The sequence below is a fragment of the Cimex lectularius genome, unplaced genomic scaffold, assembly GCF_000648675.2.
Source record: "Cimex lectularius strain Harlan isolate CLEC.00 unplaced genomic scaffold, Clec_2.1 scaffold82, whole genome shotgun sequence".
NCBI classification, from domain to species: domain Eukaryota; kingdom Metazoa; phylum Arthropoda; class Insecta; order Hemiptera; family Cimicidae; genus Cimex; species Cimex lectularius.
In genome coordinates this window covers 1,717,770-1,741,055 of record NW_019392695.1, presented here as the reverse complement: position 1 = coordinate 1,741,055, position 23,286 = coordinate 1,717,770, and the positions used below count along the sequence as shown (strand labels likewise).

Below are 23,286 nucleotides of genomic sequence, written 5' to 3'. Positions count from 1 at the left end.
TAGTTCCGTACATGTAAAAATCTAGTGGGGTCAAATCAGGGCTTATGTCACTAGAAAAATGTGTCTAATTTTCGTTACCAACCAAAAACTGTGTGTTTTCATTAAAAATATGACATTTAAATGATCATGCGCTGCTCCTCTCCTTGGTTCGATATCACGTTTTTCAACCTTGCAAAGGAGATTTCAGGAAAGAGTCAAGATAGAAACCTCGTTCTTGTAGGACTAAACTACGTTTTATTTTGTGAATCAACCACGGCAGTATTCACATTTAACCCTGTAATACGCTGGTAAAAATATATAAATATTTTGGAAAGCTCCCTAATTAATGTAAACTTTAATGTGTAATCGAAAGTAATATTGAAAATTGCACTGTCAGTTATCCATGACTGGAGGGGGCGTCTGTCTTCTGACAGCATATGAATATATGAACCTTTCTGGCAGTTCTTGAGGATTTGGTTAGAGATTTAACTCCACATAAAGAACATTACTTCCTATCTATAGGGTCATCGCTCATGCCAACCATTATGGCTGACCTAGTTAACTTGATTTTGAGGCTTTGTTGTTGAGGACCTAGAGCTCATGTTGCGCAGGTGTAAGTCCTTTACTATTTTTAGATCCTAGAACTCGGAGAAAATTCTCTCATCACCTTCACAGGCTCAACGCAGTATAGTTGATGTCCGACGAAAATCTAAATGCTGGAGGGTCTGAACTCTTTTCGCCTGTCGGTATAAACGTTAAGCCTGATTAAGGACAAGTGTAGACGTTTAGTGTCAGCGGTGATGGTTTGATAGGATAATATTGGTTTCGAACTTTTTATACTGCCCTTTGATGCTTACTACGTCTGGCATGTGTTCACTCCAAGTATGTCTTTTATCCAGCTTCATCCTCAGGTACTTTACTGACTCTGATCTCGAAGAGTAAACCTGATATTTTTCTTATACGTGAAGCAGATGACTTGATGGGTTCACATCGACAAGCCGTACTGCAGTTCACTCTGACGGTTTAGGTTTTGCTAGAAGGTTAACGTACCTCACCAAACAAAAAATCAGCACATTCCTTTGAAAGTGCCCAGTGTCCGTTTCTCGATAGAGCTGTTGTGGACGTGTTGTTTGGACCCAAATCGCTCTTCTGGCAGCAATTGGTCAAGCTGAGTTTTTTTAAGACAGGCACTGTGGATTGGCATAGGTGTATTAGACGAGGCGTGTACTATACTTCGCGCTTTAACAGCTATTGTATCCATCCCTCGTTCTGTGCTTGAAGCACACCGGTAAGTGCTAGTTCACCAAGGAAGTTGATTAGTAGGCCCGGTTTCAGTGGTTGTATCTCTTCTACGGTTACGTTGTATGTCCCAAAACACTTTCTCCTGCGGGCAAGTGTAGCGCCGTAGTTTGTTAGATGGATGTGCATTAAAAAAAGACTAGTTTTTTTTGGTTTGCAGCAGAGGCTGTGTAATTTGAAATTTATCAAACCATCCCTTATATGTACATTTAGATAACTAATCTGGAAAAGCCTGTCTTCGTGGTACCATAAAGTATAGAATTCTTCTCATCGAGTAGTATCGAGGTCTACATTGCTTTCCTAATAAACAGGAAACTCTTAACTCTTCCAGGGCGGTTGCAAAGATAAAAATTTAATGGTTAAAATTCTGCCACTTTACAACCTTGTACACCTCGACGGATATCGATCTATCGTGCAACCTTCCATTATCGTCTTGAGCTCTTCTTTAAGCAAAAGGCTTTTTACAAGATCCCAAAGCTTGGACTCCCTTATCTCTCAGGCGTTTTCTTTTCCGCTCCCACGATTAGGAATCTCAGCCTGCACAGGAGGATCAACAGACGTTTCTTCCTCCTGGCTATATCTGCACTGGCTATCCGGAGTCTCCGGTGACGTAAACGGTCCCACTACTGGCCTTTATCTTATAATACATTCCCATAGTTCCAAGAACTTAATCTAAATACACTAAGTATTTAAAAGAATTGATTTTTTGTCATTTTGGTACGCCGCAAAGGGTTCAGCGTCGATAAGTGTTCTGATCGAGTGTGACATATTCGTCGGCCCCATCGATGCCCTGGTACTGGATGACGGAAAGTGATGTTGTTTTCCCCAATGCTCTCGAACTACCGTTGACATTGCCGCCTTAGTGCAGCCTGGTTGTCCGATTAGATGGCCCTAGTGTTCAATAGCCACAGTCTCCTCTTGGAGGACAGTAGCAGTTTACGCTTTCAAATAATACTTTCAAACGAAAAGGGGTTGTTTGTTATAAATCAGGACATTTCCTGAAGAGATCATCAGGCTGGGGATATCTTGGGCTGCTGACGGGTAGACTGGCGGACAGGGTGGGAGTGGGTTTGTCCTTTTCGCAACCCGAGAGTAAGGCTCTCTCTCTTCAACTCCAGTCAATTATTAGTCGACTTTCCCTAGTTAGACTCCCCTAAAGATAGTTTTATGGTGAGCAACATAGAGAGAGTGCAGGCTTCCCGTCGATACCGTATATATAGGATGCTGGATCACGGAGTCAGATGTGCCAGCTTGGTTGGGGACCAAAAGACAAATAAGAAAATTACAGACATACGTTGGATCCTGAAACTGAGGGAAGAATTGCTGAACCTACGACATAAGCCGTATGATCTCTTCACCCAACAGGAGTGTGAGTTATGTAATTACCGGGTGAAGGAAGACATATACCACTTTGTCGCGGAATGCCCCATTCTGTCCCCGTACCGTTTATCTGCGTTCGGCGAAAGAACCGTATCAATGGACAGATGCATCAGATTGCTCTACGGACCAGATTGGACAGACTTGGTGAATTATGCTAAAGCGGCCTGGGCTTATCGAAGGCTAATGTAAACGAATTTAATTAGTAATTCTTCTCTCTTCTTCTCTTTTGCTCCCAATTTCTTTGCCCCCGCTCTTTCCCTTGATATTTGGTGTTTCTGTTTCTCCGGTCTCAGCTCCGCTCATTGATTTTTAATTCTCAGTTTTGTGTCCTTTTGATTTGGTATTTTGTTATAGATGTTACACTTAGCATAGACTTAGTTTAATGCATTTGTACGTTTATTTTACAGGATTAGTCAATAATTAATCCAAGCCCCGGCAGACGGTTACCTTGCCGTATTAAGTTTATTTTCTTGTTTGAATTATATGTAATTTTTCTTTTTTCTTCTTGTGTGCCATAAACTTATTATTATTATTATTATTACATGGCCCTAGTGTTCAATAGCCACAGTCTCCTCTTGGAGGACAGTAGCAGTTTACGTTTTCAAATAATACTTTCAAACGAAAAGGGGTTATTTGTTATAAATCAGGACATTTCTTAGGTATCAAACTGAGAAGAGTAATGATGAATGGGATTTCTATTGATTTTTCAATTCATTGCATATACAGTAAACTGAACAGTTTAATAAGCAACTTTATAGCACGTTGATGAGAAATAGCATTTTCTCCTTCAAAATTAAAATACCTAATTTTAAGCAGTGAAAATTTAAAATTATATATAGATTAACGGGCTGTTTACTGCCAAAATCTTCTTACCGATTTGCTAATTATGGTTGGCAAAAAAGCGGTTTTTTCTTGTAAACGGAAGGGGTGAGGTCAATAATGATAATCGCGTTAACTCTTTGGCTTACCAATTTCAAGGGATTCCACTTGAATTAAGTGGCCAATGTACCATTTGTAACCTGAAGGGGGGAGGTCAGGATTGGTACAGTGAATGTGGCGAAAGATCATCGCCATAGCTCTTTGACATACCAATTTCAGGGCAATTGCACTTGAATGACCAATGTACCCTCGTAATCTGAAGGGGCGAGGTCAAGTCTGTGGGAACACACCAAGTTCCGATAATTTTGTGTGATGTGGCCTTGCAATGTACTGATAGAAGGCAATATCTCTTTTGTTGGCCAATTTAAAGGCGTTTTTTCTGCAATCATATAGTTCAGTCTGGTGTATGCATTTTATTTGTCTGGTTGCGGTGGGATTTCAAAACAGACAATGCACCCTTGCAAACTGAAGTGGCGAGGTCAGGACTGTACTTTGGATGAGACCACCAAACAACCAAACTCTGATAGTTCCTACTCACAGTAAGTTGTTTTGCAACGATCCGGATTTCGAGCCTTTTAGCTCATCATCAGGTTGAAGGACTTCTACAATCACGTCTCTCGACATAAATTGCCAAAGTGAACCCGCTGATACCTCCGCCAACGCGACTTCTACAACCTGATGATGAGCTAAAAGGCTCGAAATCCGGATCGTTGCAAAACAACTTACTGTGAGTAGGAACTATCTTTTTAAAAAAGATTGAACACCACACTCACTCCATCATTTATCATTTCTACCAAGCTCTGATGTTTTTTCTTTGCCAAGGATGTGGAATCCCTTGCCTTGCAAACTCGCCGAGCTTATAACATAAGCTTTCTCCTGTGTATGGCAACTTCGGTTGTTGCTAGTGCTCGTTCCTTTCCTGGACATTATTGCACGCTACCCATTTTTTATTACCAACTGTCTTTCTTTTACGGCTTCGACCGGCACCATAAACAGCACTATATTTGTGAGCTTGTTTTTTTCCTTTCCGAAAGTAAAAGAGGAAGATGTTTATAATTTTTATTTACTTCGATTACTTTTTAAATAGGTAATTAGCCATGCCAAGTTATAAATATTATATGTCATCTGTTCACGCAATATTGCTTGTGTAGTGTGCGTTTTTCTGTTTCGTTTTCGATTTGAACATGAAAAACCGACACATTACACACGTAGAAATCGTCGACAAAGTGCGTAATTACTTCTTTTTTTTTAAATTGTTATGTTTATTTATAAACAGAAATAGATTTAACTATGAGTCCTGCGGTTGAGTACTCGCCTGAAAAACCGATGTACGCATGGCAAAGACGTCGCAGCGCTCCTTATGCACGTCGGGCAGTTTTTTCCCCGGAACGTAAGTTCTTTTTGTAGTTAATTAATAAATAATTAGTTTAATTACGTGAAGCTCAAAATCGTCCTTTTTGAATCGGAAAGGATGTCGTGTCGTTTCGAATTAACTTAAAAGAAATTTTATTTATTATGTACCGTAGGAAAAATAACGCCAGCTTTTTACGGTATTATATAGAGACAAAAGACAGTGGAACGTCAAGAATAAGTTGTATCTCGTTGTCTTCTTTGAATTTAAAATATACAAAACCGCATTTGGACCAAAACGAACAAATAGTTAGCATTTTAAACTGAAAATTGACCGAATAGTGGAACAATAAAGACTTGACGTAGAATGTGGAAATGTTGCGACAAGATCGACAAACCGACTAAAATTGACTTTTTTCATTAGGTTTTCGAACAGAAATCCCAACGACGTATACAGGCTTTATTCTCCTTAACACATGAAATCCATTTGTTGAAAAAACTGTTAATCAAGGTCTCATCAACATCTATCGATAAAATAACAGACATCGTTTATTTCATGTCTAAGCAGGGCTTCATGGGTTGACAATATTTTTTTAGTACTGCTCAGGTACTTGTTAAACATGGTAGCAGTTCTATTGAAGGCCGTTCCTTCTCCTTATGACTATGTTTACAATCCTATTTAAGATCATTACTTCAAAGTAAGAGCAATGAGTTGATTCGAACCGGTGCCCCGTAACGAGTTTAGACCTGTCCCGCACCTATACCGATGACTATCCCCTTTGCCTGACGACACCGCCAATATCCATGTGCTTCTCAAGCTCTTTGAAAAATGGTGCAATTTGTTGGAAAACAAAGCTTAACTAGGACGAATACATCCAAATTAACATTAACAACGAGGTCAAAGGCGAGGAACTACCGACTTTCACACTCAATCAGTTACTTAGGACTACCTACACAGCAGGCTGACGTTCAATCCTGTCATAATATTCAAAAGAGAAAAACTCTTGATTTCTAGGTCCGAAATCGGTTTTGACCGTAAAATCCCAAGGTTTATACAGGACAGGACGTCTTTGGACGTGCGGAGGTGTGTTGTGGGATACGAAGCCGCGTAATATCCAACTTCAGTCTGTACTGGTCAATTTCTCTCTTCTACGGGCTATCACGATCCACGTCTCTTCAAAATCTTAAAAATCTTTATTAAAAGGCATAATTAAAACTGGTTTCGGCGTTTCAGTCGATGGGAAGATAAACGTAGGGAACATACGTGTATATGGACAGGAACTGACCTGACCCCAGGGCATTGGGATGTATAGATGGGGCATGGAATATTGACGTTGTGTGAGATTTGATACATAGGTTGTTTGGTTAGCAATTTTTCTTAGGGTTTTTGATACGAATCTTCGAATACGTTCGCAGTTGTTGGGTGATGTCCCATTGATCGAAACCGTAAGTCAACATAGGTTTAGAATCATTACCTATCGACCTTTTGCAGTTTAGTTGAAGTTAGGATCGTCTGTTGGGTATTGATGATATGTCCAGGCACTACAAGTGGTTGAAGATTTTTGAAATTAACCTCTTTCCCGTCAAATTAACATTTTTTTATTTTCAAATTAATCCTTTTTAATTTCAATAGTCATTCATGTTCGTGTGGTCGTCTTAGAGTCCAGTTATTTTCTGTTAAAAAAAAAGTTCTCAAATTAATAGGAGTTACTCTATTTCATGCTATCTTTAACTTTTTTAATGCTTTAAAGAAAGGTCAATTTCAAATTGAAAATAGTTTTTATTTTTTATTTAAAATAGTTAATTTTAATTTTAAAAATTTAATTTTATTAAAAATAGTTAATTTGATGTGAAAATGATTTGATTGCAAATTAAAAAGGGATAAATTTCTAATAAAAGGGATCTGATTTTTTGCAAAAAAGAATTAATTTTGAAACCATAAAAAGGTTAATTTGACGGACAAAAGCTGCATGTGCTGAGTAATACTAAATTAAATTAATTTTATTAAAAATAGTTAATTTGATGTGAAAATGATTTGATTGCAAATTAAAATGGATAAATTTCTAATTAAAAGGGATCTAATTTTTTGCGACAAAGAATTAATTTTGAAACCATAAAAAGCTTAATTTGACGGACAAAAGCTATATGTGCTGAGATTCCACAGGGCACAACGCATTGAAAAAGAAAAGCACATAAAAAAAATCACCTAGAGCTGTTTGACAGACCAACATAGGAATGATGGACAGGCGAAAATGATCAGTGACGACGAAATTTCATGTTCACCCCATAGGCAACACGGAGAAATAACAGGCTGATCACTGGGTCCGTATATCCTCGCTGTTCACAGCACAAAGGACTTAATTAATCTATGATCTCTGTGAAATGATCATCTGACGGATATATCGATTCAACGTCGAGTATAAAGTCGATATAAAATTGACAATGAATGTTTCGCAAATGGATTCGACCTCACCCTTGCTAATAATTTATAATAGAAAAAACGTTAATATATAACCTAAATTTTAGTCAATGGCCAGTTATTATCTTGGTAAATATTAGTCGCCTTCACCAAAACTAGTTGACGTTTGAATCTGTTTACAAATAGAGGCTGTATCTCCGGAAGGACGAAACTTCGGAAAGGGTGGTTGCCAATGTTTGCAATGTTGCGCTTGTTGCCCATCTTATCATCAACACCATCCTTCTTACGACAAACAAAGTAAGTTTTACGATTTTCCGTTTTTGAACGGCCAAATTTCGACCTTTTAGTTTCATCTCATTCGTTTAAATCCATTCTCAAGTCAATAAAACTCAAGAAGAAATTAAGAAAACTTTTTAAAGAAAAATAATTCGAGCAAAATTTGCAGACAGTGGTTTTGCCTTGTCAGAAAACCTAATTAACTAAAAAAATCAGAGTTTGAAAAATTTACATAAGGAATTTTTAATAGGTGTCGGCACCAATAACTATGCTGGTTATGCCGTTCCACGGCCATCGGTCGACAGTAAGTCTTGGAAATTATCTAATTTATGCCTGTTGTTATTAAAACCTAGGTTCACACGACGATATTTTTTTAAATCTGCATTTTCGTCGACCTAGCAAATTCGGGTTTGAAAATAATTTATAGTTTTGTTGGAATTTGCGTACAGTAAGGAATCCATTTCGGGGAGAGATAAATCGAAACGATCCCTGCCTGAGGGCAATATTGAAAGTAAAAAAAGCAAAATATCGTCGTGCGTACCACCAAAACTAACACAATAAACATCTCAAAACTAAATGTTTGTTAATGGGACAAAAGGGATTTAATGTGGTCTTTGTATTGTCATATACCTTTTCATCCTTGTGAAGTTAAGCGTGTAAACCCCTGGACATGAGCTAACTATCTCTACTGTGCTTCGAAACCTTCCTTAAAAGACAAGAATATTTTGAACCACAAGTCATCCTACCACATTCTTCTCTTATGAAAAAACATATTCCATCCTCTCAAAATCACTTACCGTCTGTATCAAGATAAAAAGTGAGTAGTGGTTGTAAACATTAACCAACATGATTTAGCACCCCCAAAAGGCCACTAGTTACTTCTATGCTCACTGGTTACCACCGAGATAACTGACATCCAACTAATCCAAACATTCCAGTCTAAAGTCCTCAGGAGAATAATCCGTCGTAATAATTGGTACGTCTCTAACCTACTAAGTTCCCGATCCTTTTACCCACGCAAACCCCACTGCTCAAGACCTCGCTTCTACCGAACATCCCGACTTGGAATCACCAAGACGTAGGAGGCAACTACGACAACTTTTAGGTCCGAAATCAGACATGACTGTCAAGAACAAAATAACACTCTCCAAAACGTTATTTCGACCTATATGGACAGAGGTGAACTGTGGGTTACCACCAAGATAACTGACATCCAACTAACCCAAACTTTCCAGTCTAAAGTCCTCCGGAGAATAATCCAAGCTCTTTAATACGTCTCTAACCTACTAAGTCTCCGATCTTTATACCCACCCAAACCCCACTGCTCAAGACCTCGCTTCTACCGAACATCCCGACTTGGAATCGCCGAGACGTAGGAGGCAACTACAACAACTTTTAGGTCCGAAATCAGCCATGACTGTCAAGAACAAAATAACACTCTCCAAAACGTTATTTCGACCTATATGGACAGAGGTGAACTGTGGGTTACCACCAAGATAACTGACATCCAACTAACCCAAACTTTCCAGTCTAAAGTCCTCCGGAGAATAATCCAAGCTCTTTAATACGTCTCTAACCTACTAAGTTTCCGATCTTTATACCCACTCAAACCCCACTGCTCAAGAGCTCGCTTCTACCGAACATCCCGACTTGGAATCGCCGAGACGTAGGAGGCAACTACGACAACTTATAGGTCCGAATCAGGCATGACTGTCAAGAACAAAATAACACTACAAAACGTTATTTCGACTTATATGGACAGAGATGGGTTACTACCAAGATATCTGATGTCCAACTAATCCAAACATTCCAGTCAAAAGTTGTCAGAAGATTCGAGCTCTTTAATACGTCTGTAACCTACCAATTCTCCGATCTTTCAACCCAAACCCTACTGCTCAAGATCTTTCTTCTCCCGAACATCCCGACTTAAAATCATCAAGACGTAGGAGGCATTTAAGAAATTAACGTTTAGAACTGAAATCAGACATGTCTGACAGAACATACCTAACACAATAGAAAACATTACTTCAACCTATGTGGACGGAGGTGAGCTGTGGTTACTATCAAATGATTTAATATCCTTTTCTGCTAATCACTGCATTCCAGTTAAAAGTCCTCAAAGCTCTTTACTCTCATTTTTACTTTTATCTCTTTCACTCCAATATTTTTGCCCATTCATACCCTTCTGCTCTTGCTCTCTACCGACCAATCCCTTCACCTTCTATTCCAAAGACTAAACGAACTTCGACTAATACGGAGAATTTTAGCGCACAGATCTGTTTTGACTCAACTAACTCTATTCAACGCATTATTGCGACCATTTTGGACATACGAAATGGATCAGCAGGTTTCTCCAAGCCATTATAATCCAGTTTATCCAATCGTAAAAATCAAAAACCTTCAGATAAATTGTTAAAGCTTCTGTGTCACAAATCTGTCCACAACGACCTCAACCTATTGTCAAACAACCTCTCGATCCCCAGCCCTACTGCCCAAGCCCTTTACACTTTTCCATTTCTGGGACCGACAGGGAAAGCTTTGAGGAAAGAATAGTTTCACTTCGATATATTCAATCGTTTCCAAAGACTTTTTTCTATTATCGGTGCTTAATTAGTCGATTTGATTAGATTTCGAAGGACCGTTTTAAAATATTGACAGCGCTGTCGTATTCCCGATTTTCTCTTATTTCTCATTTTTGAGGATTCCGCATCAAAGCGCGTACCCGGGGAACGGCGCTTAATTCTCTGTACCTAACTTAATTTTCTGTTTAATCGCAGAGGCACGGCGAAGTAGAAAGAGGAGCCATCCTCAGCGTTTCCTCCGTTACAAATTGGATTCGGAACTTATGCCTCCTCCTCCAACGCTTCCGACGCCAAGTAAGTGTTCATAAAGAGAGACATCTGCCCCCAGTAAAGCGTTCCGCTCTTCTTTAAACGCTTCTAATCTCCGCCGATCGTTCAATGAAAAAAAAATCGTCCGAAGGATTTTGCGGATGCAGCCATGGACCGCATTTTCACAAAACAGGACAATCTGCTTTTTGACCTTTGTTTTTTAAATATATGTTTACAAAATAACTTTTCCTTGAAGTCTAACTTTTGAACTGGACTGTACTAATTACTAATTTTAACTAGTTCACGGCTATTAAAACAACTAACACGACTAAATTACCACTCTGCATATTAATTTTTTCCGCAAATGAAAACATGTTGGTTCCATTGTTATTTTGTGCATCTATCCTGGGATTCTCGTTTTTGTATATGTTTTATTCATTGTATACAGTGAGGGCCAATACTGTTTTCTTGTTGATTGAAACCGCTGTTACCACTAAAAACAAAATTATGTGTCTATATAAACAACAAAGCTGGTAAGTTGTTAATATATTAATCAATTGCTTTTTTTTCTTTATTTTTGTTGCTTTATCTAACCGATTAATCTATTTTTCTTTATATTCACCTATTTTTTTCAAAATAAGCTGAGGTGGGTATCGATCAGGACTTCGAAAATAGCGCAGCATAATAAACTAGGTTTAATCACCTGTCAGCCTGATCTAATGCCATTCCAATGACACCTAAAGCTGGTTTACTAAAATAAAGCCTACTTTTTCTTCCTAAAAAGCTTAAACATATTTCATAGCTTAATCTGAAATTTTCTCTCTTTCTCTCACTCCTTTCTCTCTCTTTCTCAAAAAAAAAAAAAAATGCTTTGAAGGAATGAAATTTGCACCTTTCGCTGAAAATAATTCTTATTACGAACGTTGTTTTATGATTAATAAACAATTTTAGGCAAAACGACGAAATGTCAAAGAATATACAAAACGGATTGCTCCAGATGTTAGATCATGATGTATTTTTGGTCGAAAACTGGAGGTGACAACTTTTAATTTTTAGCGTTACAGCTGTTCCAGGCTAATTCTTTCATAACTTATGGGTTTTTTCTTCTTTTTATTTAAACTTGCTTTACTCACAGCTGCGACAAGTTCGACCACCGACGATCCATCGACTTCCTGCGTCTATGGAGAGCCTAGCTGCGTCATTAAGCGTATCAATCATCCCATAAGCGATTTCGCGGATGCAAACTTCGCCCTGGACCTGAGTGTTCAAAGTCTTCGCACAAGTGCTAAGCAACGTACGTATAGTTTTTTTTCCGTGAGTTTTCGGACACTGGTTGATGTTTTGTGAACAGCCAAAGTTTGTACAGTTCATCCTAAAGGCTTGTGTGTTTCAACTATAATCGACTAAGTTGTACTTACATTAGATTTTTTTATTATATCACATTAGTTACACTCCTATCACAACACTATTCACTCTGAAGAGGAAAATGCCCCAACTTCTTGGAGGGTTTGGGATGAAAGCTGTTAACTCTGTAAGGGGTTGGGATGAGAATCCGGGGTTCAAAAACCAACCTGTGCTACTACTGGTTCTGAGTTTTTATTTGGTTATTTTTTTATTCATTTTTTAACGGCCATGAACGTAAGTCCTTGTATATTAACCAGAGCAGATTCCTCCCTGTCATCTACTGTGAGGACCAAAATTTGTAATCCAAAGAGGATTTGGTACATTATCGTTATTTAATACGCTTCTCACTTCTGTATTTTCGATGCTTTTGAAAGGTATTAATGTTGATTTCCGTGTTTTCGCACCTTCAATTCTTTTTTAAATTCATAGTCCAGTATTTGGCATTTTTGTTCTGGTTTCTTCTTTTAATGTTGACTTTACTACTTTCTTAATACTTAGGCTCCACGTTTGTGCATCGTAGTTTAAAGTAGTCTTTATACAAGTGTTTTTTTCTAATGAACTTTGATATGAAATTAACCCATATTAGCTTAGTGGTCACAATTGACCATATTAATTCTAATTTTCTTTCTTTTTGTCTAAGGTTTTCGGTTGAAAAATTAGTGTCACGAGCGGGATTCGAACCCACGACCTTTGGTTGAATACGCCGCTCCTCTAACCACTTGAGTGGCATCGATCCCATCGGACATCAACTCCCCCATCTCAACCTACAACCGTTCGAATTTTCCCTCCTTTTGTCATATTTTCAAATGTGTAGTCGAAGGTCGTGGGTTCGAATCCCCGTCGTGATATAGCATAAACTTAATTAAACACCGCATACAATTAATTATAGCTTTTTCCGGCAAATTAACCCCTTATTCAAATTCTAATTAACTTTTTTAAACTCCAAATTAACCCTTTTTAATTTCAAATTGATCCTTTTTTTGCACCAAATTAACTCATTCTTTTATTTCAAATTAATCCTTTTTTAGAGCATTAAAACACTTAAGAATGGTACGAAATATAAGCATGTAAACTATAATTACTGTATATTTGAAAATAATTGTAATAATATAATAAATAATAAAATAATATAATAATAAAAAAATAANAATTTTTTTATATTTCAAATTAACTTTTTAAATTATAATTATTTTTTTATATTCCAAATTAACTCTTTTTAATTTCATACTGACTGATTCTATGACATACTCCGTCCATATTAACCATTTTGTTTCAAATTGATCCTTTTTTGCACCAAATTAACTCTTTCTTTAATTCAAATTAAACCTTTCTTAACAGCATTAAAATACGTAAGAATGGTACGAAATGTATTCATCTAAACTATAACTACTGTATACATAGAAAATATTTACATTAAAAAAATTACGCTCTTACTAATCACAAGTAAATTAATTATCTCTTCTTTCCGTCAAATTAACTCTTTCAAACTGACTGATCCTTTTCCCCCTCCACATTAAACATTTTTAATTTCAAATAAACCCTTTTTTAACTTTAATTTTTTTTTTTTGTCAATTTGACCTTTTTTAACATTAAAACCATTGATTTCCCCTTCTTATGTACAAATTGATCCTTTTTGCTCCAAATCAACTATTTTTTTAATTTCGAATTAACCCGTCTAATTTTTTTTTAATTTAAAATTTATGCTTTTTAATTTTGAATTAACTACTTATAATTTCTAATTAACTTAATTAAAAGGTGCTAATTTGACGGAAAAATACAATAAAACACATTATTTTTTTTACATCCCAGGGTGGTTCTGTGCTGTACCTCTCCTGTGGTGTTTTCTTTGTTGCTCAACAAATTGACCCAGATATTCCACTTCATCGGCCCACTGTTTTCTTCCATCTTTTTGAATTTCCTTTTTTTTGTTTATTAACGTAATCTTGATTTCATTTATTTTAAAAACGTAAAGCAATTAATTTCCTGACTATGCTGAGGGTGTGTATAATCTTAGTTGATCCGCCGACACTAGGTCACAAAGGGGCTTATATTAATAACAAATAACTGGTGGTGACTAGGCTCACTTTAAAAAAATTTATTAATGTTCTACCTACGTCAGATGCAAAGCCCGTCTGTCATGTTTATGCACGAAGGAAAAAAATCCGGACTTCATAAATTACCCGGATCCGCCGAAGTGTCTGTTTATATACTTAGTCGGGTACTATGTCTTATTTCCCTTAATCCCATGGTCGGAATGGTACAATTCAATTTGCAACTAACGATTCCATTGGGGGTTAATCGGATTGATTCGATTTGGACGTTTAAACGAAACCCGGGTGGGGGTGGGCTTTCTAGGGGTGGAACATGCCAGTCGGTTCGGTGTAAATCTAGCGGGGCGTCCGACAGCCGGGAGTGGTCGATTACAATTTGCCGTAGGGGAAGCTGAAATCTAATTTCATCCGACTTTATCATAGCCGCTAAGTCAGACCCGTGATTGTGGCGAATCATTACTGTTAGAGCAGATCAATTATTTATTTTCGCACCTAGTCTCATACATCGTAAGAATTTCTGATAAGCCCTCTTGAAATCGGCCTTTAAAGGGTGTAAAACCCACATAGAACAATAAAACATGTCAAGTATGTTATTTTGTCCATTCCTAAATAGTAATAGTAAATAAATTAAAGACTGCCTCAATTGGAGCAATACACGTGTAAACTTCTCCGTTCAGAATCTTCATCTAAATCCTTCTTCTTCCTCCCTTGAACTAGTTCATTATAAATTATAATTTACCTGCATGTACAACGTGCAACGTTTCCTTCTAAACATTATAGATTATTAGTCAGACGAAGACTGAAGTTTTGAAGCATTAGTCGCACAGTAAATATTTAGGGATAGATAGGGATATCTAAGACGGACCTGACAATGGGGGTATGGCATGGTAATGAGGATATTAGGAAGTGAGGTTTGTACCCCCAGGCACTCCATCCTTCTGGTTATTCCTTGTTTCCTAGTTCAGTGCAATAGACTCAATCCTTCTTAGAAGTATCAGGCCATTGTCGCTGCTACAATTTCATTCCCTGGATTTTTTCGTATGTTAGGATAAATCTCCATTGAGCTGTTACTTCTCATTCCAAGATAATATGGGTAGTTGTTTCCTCCTGCTCATTACATAATCTGCAGAAGGGTTCATCGTTGTATATGCCCATGTTGTTTAGATCTAGTCTAGCCCTCTCCAATTGCAGCAGTTTGCCAGTCTTGGTGAGGGTTGTTTCATCATAAGTTCACTGTGTCTAGCGCCGCTGAAGTTTATCCACTTCTCATTTTGTTTTGTTTGGATCCATTTAGCAATGGAGGATTCTATATTTATTTTTGTTATCCCAAGTATAGGTTCGGGGCCTAGTATGGTCTTGCAGATCCTCCTCTGGTCAGTGTGCTTTCTCGTTACCCAACATCCTGTCTCCTGGTACTCAAGATATCATCAGGTTGTGTTTCCCCAGGTTTTGGAGATTTTGGATGCATTCAATGACCAATTTTGATGTGATTTTTTTTACATGCTAATCCTTTAATGGCTGCCTGGCGATCAGATCTTATGTGGATTTTTGCCATTTTAACCTCTTTTAAGACTTTCTAGGGCACAAGCTTTGATGGCATGTAAAAAGGAGTTTTCGTTATCATGGACGATACTCTATGGCATAATACTTTATTCAACCTTTAAACCGGGATCTTGGGTTCGGGTCCTACCGTCGGCCCTGGAATTTCTGACCCGTAGAAAGCTTACATAGTATTTAAAACTCAACGCTGTTTAATAACGTCGCTCATATAAAATTGGAATTGTTTCAGGTGAAGATGGTAACTAAAAGAGACCGACTGCTTTTTAACGTCGTCCTTTTAATTGTTCACGGTTTTACACTTTTTATAACATTTTATATGCAACTTTTTTTAAATATTTCTACTCATTTTTTTCTATAAATTCGATTTTATTAGAAGTAACTGTTTTCTAAGAAGGCCTTTTAAAATTAAGAAAAACCTACATACTACATTTTTTTAAGTTATATTACATCTTTTGACAACCCCTGTTTTATTTTTATTTTTATCTTATTGTACATCGTTAATTAAACAAATTCTTGCTATAACAAATATTTACAGTTGAACCATTTTGTGTAATACTGTAACTGTTTCTAGCTTTTTAAATTGTACCTACTGAATCACACTTTGTACTTAATGTTTTATATTTTTTAACCACAACTTAAAGTTAATGTATGCAAGTTTTTAATTTTGTAAAATATATTGCGAATGCCGATGTTTGTCAAAAACATGTTTATTATACACTGGTGATCTCAAATGACATGTCAACAACAATCCTGTTCAACGGTATATGTAAAAGCTTTGTCAGTTTAACAGCTTAATGCTTTTGGAAAAAGAACCGAGCTTCAATTGTCAAGAAAGTTAAGTTGAACAGGAATGTTGATATAGAAAATGAAAGAACAAAATAGCTGACTTTCCATAAATTTTGTTTAATGGCCGATTTGTATTTTGTTGTCTTACAGTTTTATTCAATAATTATTTTGTGTTTCTTGAAATGTACTTATTACAATAAAATGAAACTTAAAAAAAAAAACTTATTTAGTCATTTATACCTATTTTTATACATTTTCTTCTGAAATCTCCTTGATGTCTAGAATCTAACTTAAAATATTTTACCGGGTGCCCACAACATACTCGCGCGGCAGTCTGGTTTCTCAAACCTACTCAAGCTAGAAAAAATAACTCAAACTTTTTTTTAAAGCATAAGCTCTACTTTGGAACTATTCTTCTGTCAAATTAACCCTTTTTTAATTTCAAATTAACGTACTTTTCAGTAATGAACATAGGAATTGATCGGAGGATATCCAAGTCCCAGAACCTGTATTTGGGTGACAAGATCAAACGCAATTGTTGAGAAATTTCCTGCCTGTGTGATCCGTATTTTTTAATTGTTCTTGATATCCCAAGTATAGGTTCTGGGAGTGTATATGATCTTGCAGATCCTCCTCTGACCAGTGTGCTTTCTCGTTACCCAATATCCTTCTCTTCCCTGGTACCCAACATACCATCATGTTCTATATCCCCAGGTTTTAGTGATTTTGGATGCATTAACTGACCAATTTTAATGTTATTTTATTACGTGTTCATGCTTTAATGGCTGCTTCGCTATCAGATCTTATATGGATTTTTTTGCCAGTGTAACTTCTTTTAAGACTTTCTAAGGCACAAGAGTTGATGGGACGTATTTCTTGAGTAAATTCTGTACCTTTGAGTAATGAGCATAGGAATTGGTCAGAGGATCTCCAAGTCCCAGAGCCTTTATTTGGGATGACAAGATCGAACGCAATATTTGTGAAATTTCCTGCTCGTGATAACCAGTTTCCTGTCAATTCGATATAACTATCCACCTTGTCATTGGGCTGGTCTGTATGACAAGCTTCACACCATCTTCAGTAATGGGTAGATTCCCTTCATCAATTAAAACTATTTTGTATTTACACGATTTTAACACATAATGTATTACAATTTCCCAAATGCAACCAGCAACTTCTTGAATAATGTAAGCCAATGTAGGCGGACTATTGAAAATTAAATTAAATTTCTAGAATCTTTATGTCATTTCTTATGGTCAATTTTGTAGCAAAGATTGTGTTTGGGGTGAGTACGAGTAAATCACACTGTTCTTGCACTGATGATTGCGAGAAGCTAAACGCATCTTACAGACCAAAATGATGGGATATGCCCAAACTATCATTACACATACCGGGTGACGTTTTGGATGGCCCGGCTGAATTTCTCTTGAACCAATGACGCTACAAAAAAATTCGTGTGTAGTATTTTTTAGTCTAGGTTCAAATTTTTGTTTTTTTGGAGAAAAATTAAACAGGGTATCTTAGGCCCAGTTCAACTTCAAATTTGCAAAAAATTGTACTCTGAAAACAATGGTCAACCGGAATTTAAATTGTTAGTTAATCTAGTAAATCGCTAGTTTCGTAATTCGAATAATTTGCGTCTTTACTAAAATAAACATTAATTGTGTTTATTGATAACATTTTGGTAAAAGGTTTGGAAAAAAGCAGTTATGAAACAATGGTGCAAACGGATTTTAAATTGGTCAAAAAAAGGCAAAGTTGTGGCAAAAATTTCATTTGGTTTGCTATTTATTAATGATGTTTTATGTTCGAACTGCCTGCCTTGCGTAAAGATAGAAAGATTTGATTTTTTTAACACTCTTCACCGGGGCTCAGAGCGGTAGAGTCGGAGGAGGTGGATTGACCAGCATTTTCTATCCATCGCCGAGGTTGCTGGGCAATGATTGGCCCCACAGAAAATAGTCAAATGGAGGTAAATCGGATGACAGGATGACAGGACTTTTTTTCAACCCTTTGGCCAGAATGTAAACCATAAAGACAATTAATGTTTATTTTAGTTAATCTTTACGAAAGGTATTCCATTCATAAAGATTAATTAACATGAGGTCCCATCCTCCTATCCTGGAAGTGAAGGTTCAAATAACGTCTCACCTGCAAAGAATTGTGTGCGGGGCATCTATCAAGCTGTAGAATCATTCTTTGTAGTTGTTGCAGAGGAACATCACCTCATACTGTTGGTAAAACCTACCTCAAAAAATTGAGCAACTGAACACCGTTTAAATTATTTTCGTAAATAAGGCCAAATTAATTTATTTCCGAGAGGTCCACACCAAACGTTGACCAAAGGTACGCTGCCGGTTTTTTTATGCCACAACTTTGTCATTTTTTGTCCAATTTAAAATCCGATTGCACCATTGTTTTCAGCGTAAGAAATCCTTTAAAATTTTGCTTCAGAATGTATGAAGTTGTATTTGAAGTTTTGAAATTGAACTGGACCTGCACTACCCTGTATGAACTTTTGCCACAACTTTGTCATTTTTTGACCAATTTAAAATCCGATTGCACCATTGTTTAATGACATTTTTTTCAACCCTTTGGCCAGAATGTAAACAATAAAGACAATTAATGTTTATTTTAGTGAAGAAGCAAATTATTGGAATTACGAAACTAACGAAATGCGTTTTTTCAAACGTCTTGCCATAACTTTGTCATTTTTTGACCAATTTAAAATCCGATTGCACCATTGTTTAATGACTTTTTTTCAACCCTTTGGCCAGAATGTAAACATTAAAGACAATTAATGTTTATTTTAGTTAATCTTTATGAAAGGTATTCCATTCATAAAGATTAATTAACGAAAAGTTTGTGTCACAGGCGGGATTCGAACCGACGACTTTCGGCTAAATACGCCGCTTTTATTCCAATTTTAAGCAAAACGCGGCTTCATATAGAAAAAATTTTTATTAACGATTGTACTAAAGTTAGTATTTAACCGAAAGTCGTGGGTTCGAATCCCGCCTGTGACATAAATTTTTCATTTCGAAAAAATTTTGTATAATTAATTGAATAATTATACAATTAAGCAAAAGCTGATAAAAAATTATTAAAAAGTTCGAAATTAAGTTAGTTAAAAATACTTAATTTTTATCTTCTGTTATATTACTGTTGATCTAATGAAACATTCGCTTATGCTATACAGGGTGACCTTTTTAGATGGCTCGGCTGAATTTCTTTTGAACCAATAAGTCTATTAAAAAAATACGTGTTTAATATTTTTTAGTCTAGTTTCAAATTTTTACTTTTTTGGAGAAAAATTATACTGGGTACTTCAGATCTAGTTCAATTTCAACACTTCAAATACTACTCTATACATCCTGACGCGTAATTTTAAAGGATTTCTTACTTCTTTTTCTTTTCCATCTTTAGTTGAATTTGGATTCATCAGTCCATAGGATGTATGGAAGAACCTTCAGCCTCCCAAATGGACATTTGTGCGAGCAACGACGTCTGTCATACTCAAAGTCCCGAAGCCCCTGGAAAACATGAGAGCGATACGGCTTAAAATTGCAATCCGGAGTACAGCTCTAATTTTATTTTTTGAAAAACCTAAAATCCTTCCAAAATTTCGGAGAGAGGAATTCGGTGTTTCGCGAACGTACAGCAAAATATCCAGTTACACGTCGAAATTACGCTGCCGGTTTCTTTTTGCCATAACTTTGTCGTTTTTTGTCCAATTTAAAATCCGATTGCACCCTTGTTTAATGACTTTTTTTCTTCAACCCTTTGGCCAGAATGTAAACGATAAAGACAATTAATGTTTATTTTAGTTAATTTTTATCTCAACCAATACCTTTCATAAAGATTAATTAATTGAAAAAAGTGAATTGGTCAATCGGACCACGAACTGTAATTGGTTTATTTTAGTGAAGAAGCGTATTATTGGAATTATGAAACTAACGAAATGCGTTTTTTTAACGTCTTGCCATAACTTTGTCATTTTTTGACCAATTTAAAATCCGATTGCACCATTGTTTAATGACTTTTTTTCTTCAACCCTTTGGCCAGAATGTAAACGATAAAGACAATTAATGTTTATTTTAGTTAATCTTTATCTCAACCAATTCCNGCTAAACTCTGGCTACAATGACCAACTTACCAAAATCCAACCGACTCCGGATAAAAATTTTGAGATGAGAAGGGGTGTATTTTCCAAATAATGTAGAAATCTCTCCTTTTAAGTGGAATAAATTTTAATTCAAAGAATATTTTTTCCATTGATTGGTTATGTAAACACATTTACTTTTCAAAGCGTAGCTTGTTCTAGGATTTTTTAATTTTATTTTATTATTATTATTATTATTATCATTATTTTTTGGCTTCTCATAACGACGGAGTTTTACTCTTATAATTGGAAGATTGATTTTTTTAAAATAAGGTGTTGAAGGATTTTCGTTTTAATGAAATCAATTTCTGTTAGAAAATGTTTTAAAAGTGATGAAGTGTATTTTTCATTTTTTGATCACCCATTTGAACATGATTTATCGAAATTTAGTCATGACTAACTATATTGTGACTAAATTAGTCATGCCTCGTATTTAATTACTAGTCATGATTAATTTAGCCATCAATCACATATGGCGACTAATGACTAAATTAGTCACTTACTACCAATCATGACTAACGGTCTGAGTGATCAATCATTAATCATTAGACATGACTAAGTTTTGCCCAACACTGTAGGAGACATTCATGTTGTGTCTAAAGCGTCTCATGAGCTGTGCGATCATTTGCGACAACAGTGGATGAAGCATTGTTTCATGTAATTGTCAAGTGGACTGACAACGTTGTGGATGTGAACCGCTTTCAGAATGACGCTCGCATGCCCGGTGTCATAGGATGTATTGATGGAACCTTTTAAATACTGAAAAAAACTCATGAGTATGAATCCAACTTTGTCGATCGTCACGGAAATCGGTCGCTAAATTGTATGTGGTCCTGATTGTGTATGTTATTATGTAAATCCTTCATGACCAGGCAGTTTTCATGACAGCACGGTTTTAAGAAATAGTAACCTTTTTGGGCGTATGGAACAAGAATGGAGGCCTTGATGCCATGATTTTGGGTGATTCAGGATCCCCCCTCCTGGAATGGTTTTTTACACCTACATGTAGAAATCTTAATTGATCCGTTTTGGTGAGAGATAATTATTCAGATATCGTGAGATGCGGTCTGGTGTGATGTAGGTTTCAGAAAAACATTTTCTTTATCGTGCCAACGTTTCGATCTTTATTTAGATCATCTTCAGGGCTCTTAATCGATATTTATTTAGAAATCGTGAGATGCGGTCTGGTGTGATGTAGGTTTCAGAAAAACATTTTCTTTATCATGCCAACGTTTCGATCTTTATTTAGATCATCTTCAGGGCCTGGGATTTACAAACATTGTTTACATATTACAATTACATTTTGGATGTGGAAAAGTGAATTTATACAATGCAAAATATATTTCATATATTCAATCGAAGTATTTCTACTAATTAAACACATTTCTCTTGTCCGATAATTTCAAAATAGCTTTCAAAAATGATAAAACAATTCAAATACTTTTTCCAAAATTAAAGATCCCACACCAATAACAAATAAATCTGACGTAATCTACAAGACCAATTGTTTAAACTGTCCGGCAACTTACATCGGTCTTACATCCCAATATCTGGACGAGAGAGTAAAGCAACATATCTACAGTTAAGAGTTGAAGGAACTGCCCCAGCTGACTCTGCATTACGACTTCATATAAACCTAGCGCTTATCTCAAACGGCGCGTATTCTCTCCCCGTTCTTCAGGCGTACGACTTCTGACGATTCTCTCGCCTTTTTCTGTCTTGTAATCTTCTTTATATGTTTTAAAGTAAAATAAATCTTTTTAAAAACGGCCTTTGGTGTTCCAAACATATAACTTACGATTGCAAAACAAACCAAGCAAAATCCTACAGCACTCGCTACCCACCATCTTGAACACCAACACAATTTCGACTTCAAAAATCAAAAAATATTACATACAGAACAAAATAAACATAACCGTAATTTCTTAGAAACGGTTTATATCAACATAGATAAACACAACATCAATTACAGAACAGATACATGTAAACTCAGTCGCAGCTACGCCAATATCATTAATCAAATTCAATACAGATAACATATCAAATATTTTTCACATAGTCTAATTTCCCAACAATTCAGCTTTCCTTTTCCTATTTATCCTTTTCTATATAATCCTGAAAGGATTATCTGGCCGAACCATTACCAACACATTTTTTCCCTTCGTCGGCTCTTTTCACCTCAAAGAAGCCGACGCCTTATACAAAACTGTCTTTTCTATACCGGCATCCTTCCCCATCCCTTCAAAATCCAAAGTATATAAACACAAAATAGCAAAATCTCACTGGCACTCTCGACAACAGAAGACAAACAATTTGAATGAGTAGAAATACTTTGATTGAATATATAAAATATATTTTGCATTGTATAAATTCACTTTTCCACATCCAAAATGTAATTGTAATATGTAAACAATGTTTGTAAATCCCAGGCCCTGAAGATGATCTCAATAAAGATCGAAACGTTGGCACGATAAAGAAAATGTTTTTCTGAAACCTACATCACACCAGACCGCATCTCACGATATCTGAATAATTGTCGACTAACGGTCACTAATCACATTTGGTGAGAGAATCGCTAAACCCTCCCATCAATACTGCTTTTGATTTTAAGATTAATCTTAAGATTTTAATTTTTGCGTCTTTTCTCCCACTCATTGTAAAAGCAAGGGACAAAAGTAATTACAAAACTACAACTGTACCTTCATAACTAAGTGCAAAGGCAAAAACTTAACAATGCTAACCTTTCAAAAAAAGATTAATTTGAAATTTAAAAACGTTAATTTGAACTAAAAGCTTGATTTAAAGTTGAAAAAAAGTTAATTTGAAGTTAAAAAAGCTGGAATGAAAACAGATTATTTTAAAGTTAAAACAAGTTTTTTTACAAGTTTACAAACGTATACTTCATACTAC

At 36.1% G+C, this 23,286-nt stretch overlaps 1 protein-coding gene across 1 annotated transcript in view; it reads left to right on the top strand.

Annotated features, from left to right (window-relative positions):
* The window catches only part of LOC106664105, a 61,373-nt gene extending 44,952 nt beyond the window's left edge, over window positions 1-16,421 (top strand). The window contains exons 12-16 of the mRNA XM_014389524.2: window positions 7,493-7,603; window positions 7,833-7,886; window positions 10,360-10,458; window positions 11,549-11,707; window positions 15,658-16,421. Coding sequence (XP_014245010.1) covers window positions 7,493-7,603; window positions 7,833-7,886; window positions 10,360-10,458; window positions 11,549-11,707; window positions 15,658-15,674 — 440 coding nt within the window. The 3' untranslated portion in view covers window positions 15,675-16,421. The remainder of the gene's footprint in view (window positions 1-7,492; window positions 7,604-7,832; window positions 7,887-10,359; window positions 10,459-11,548; window positions 11,708-15,657) is intronic.
* The last annotated feature ends 6,865 nt before the right edge of the window (window positions 16,422-23,286 follow it).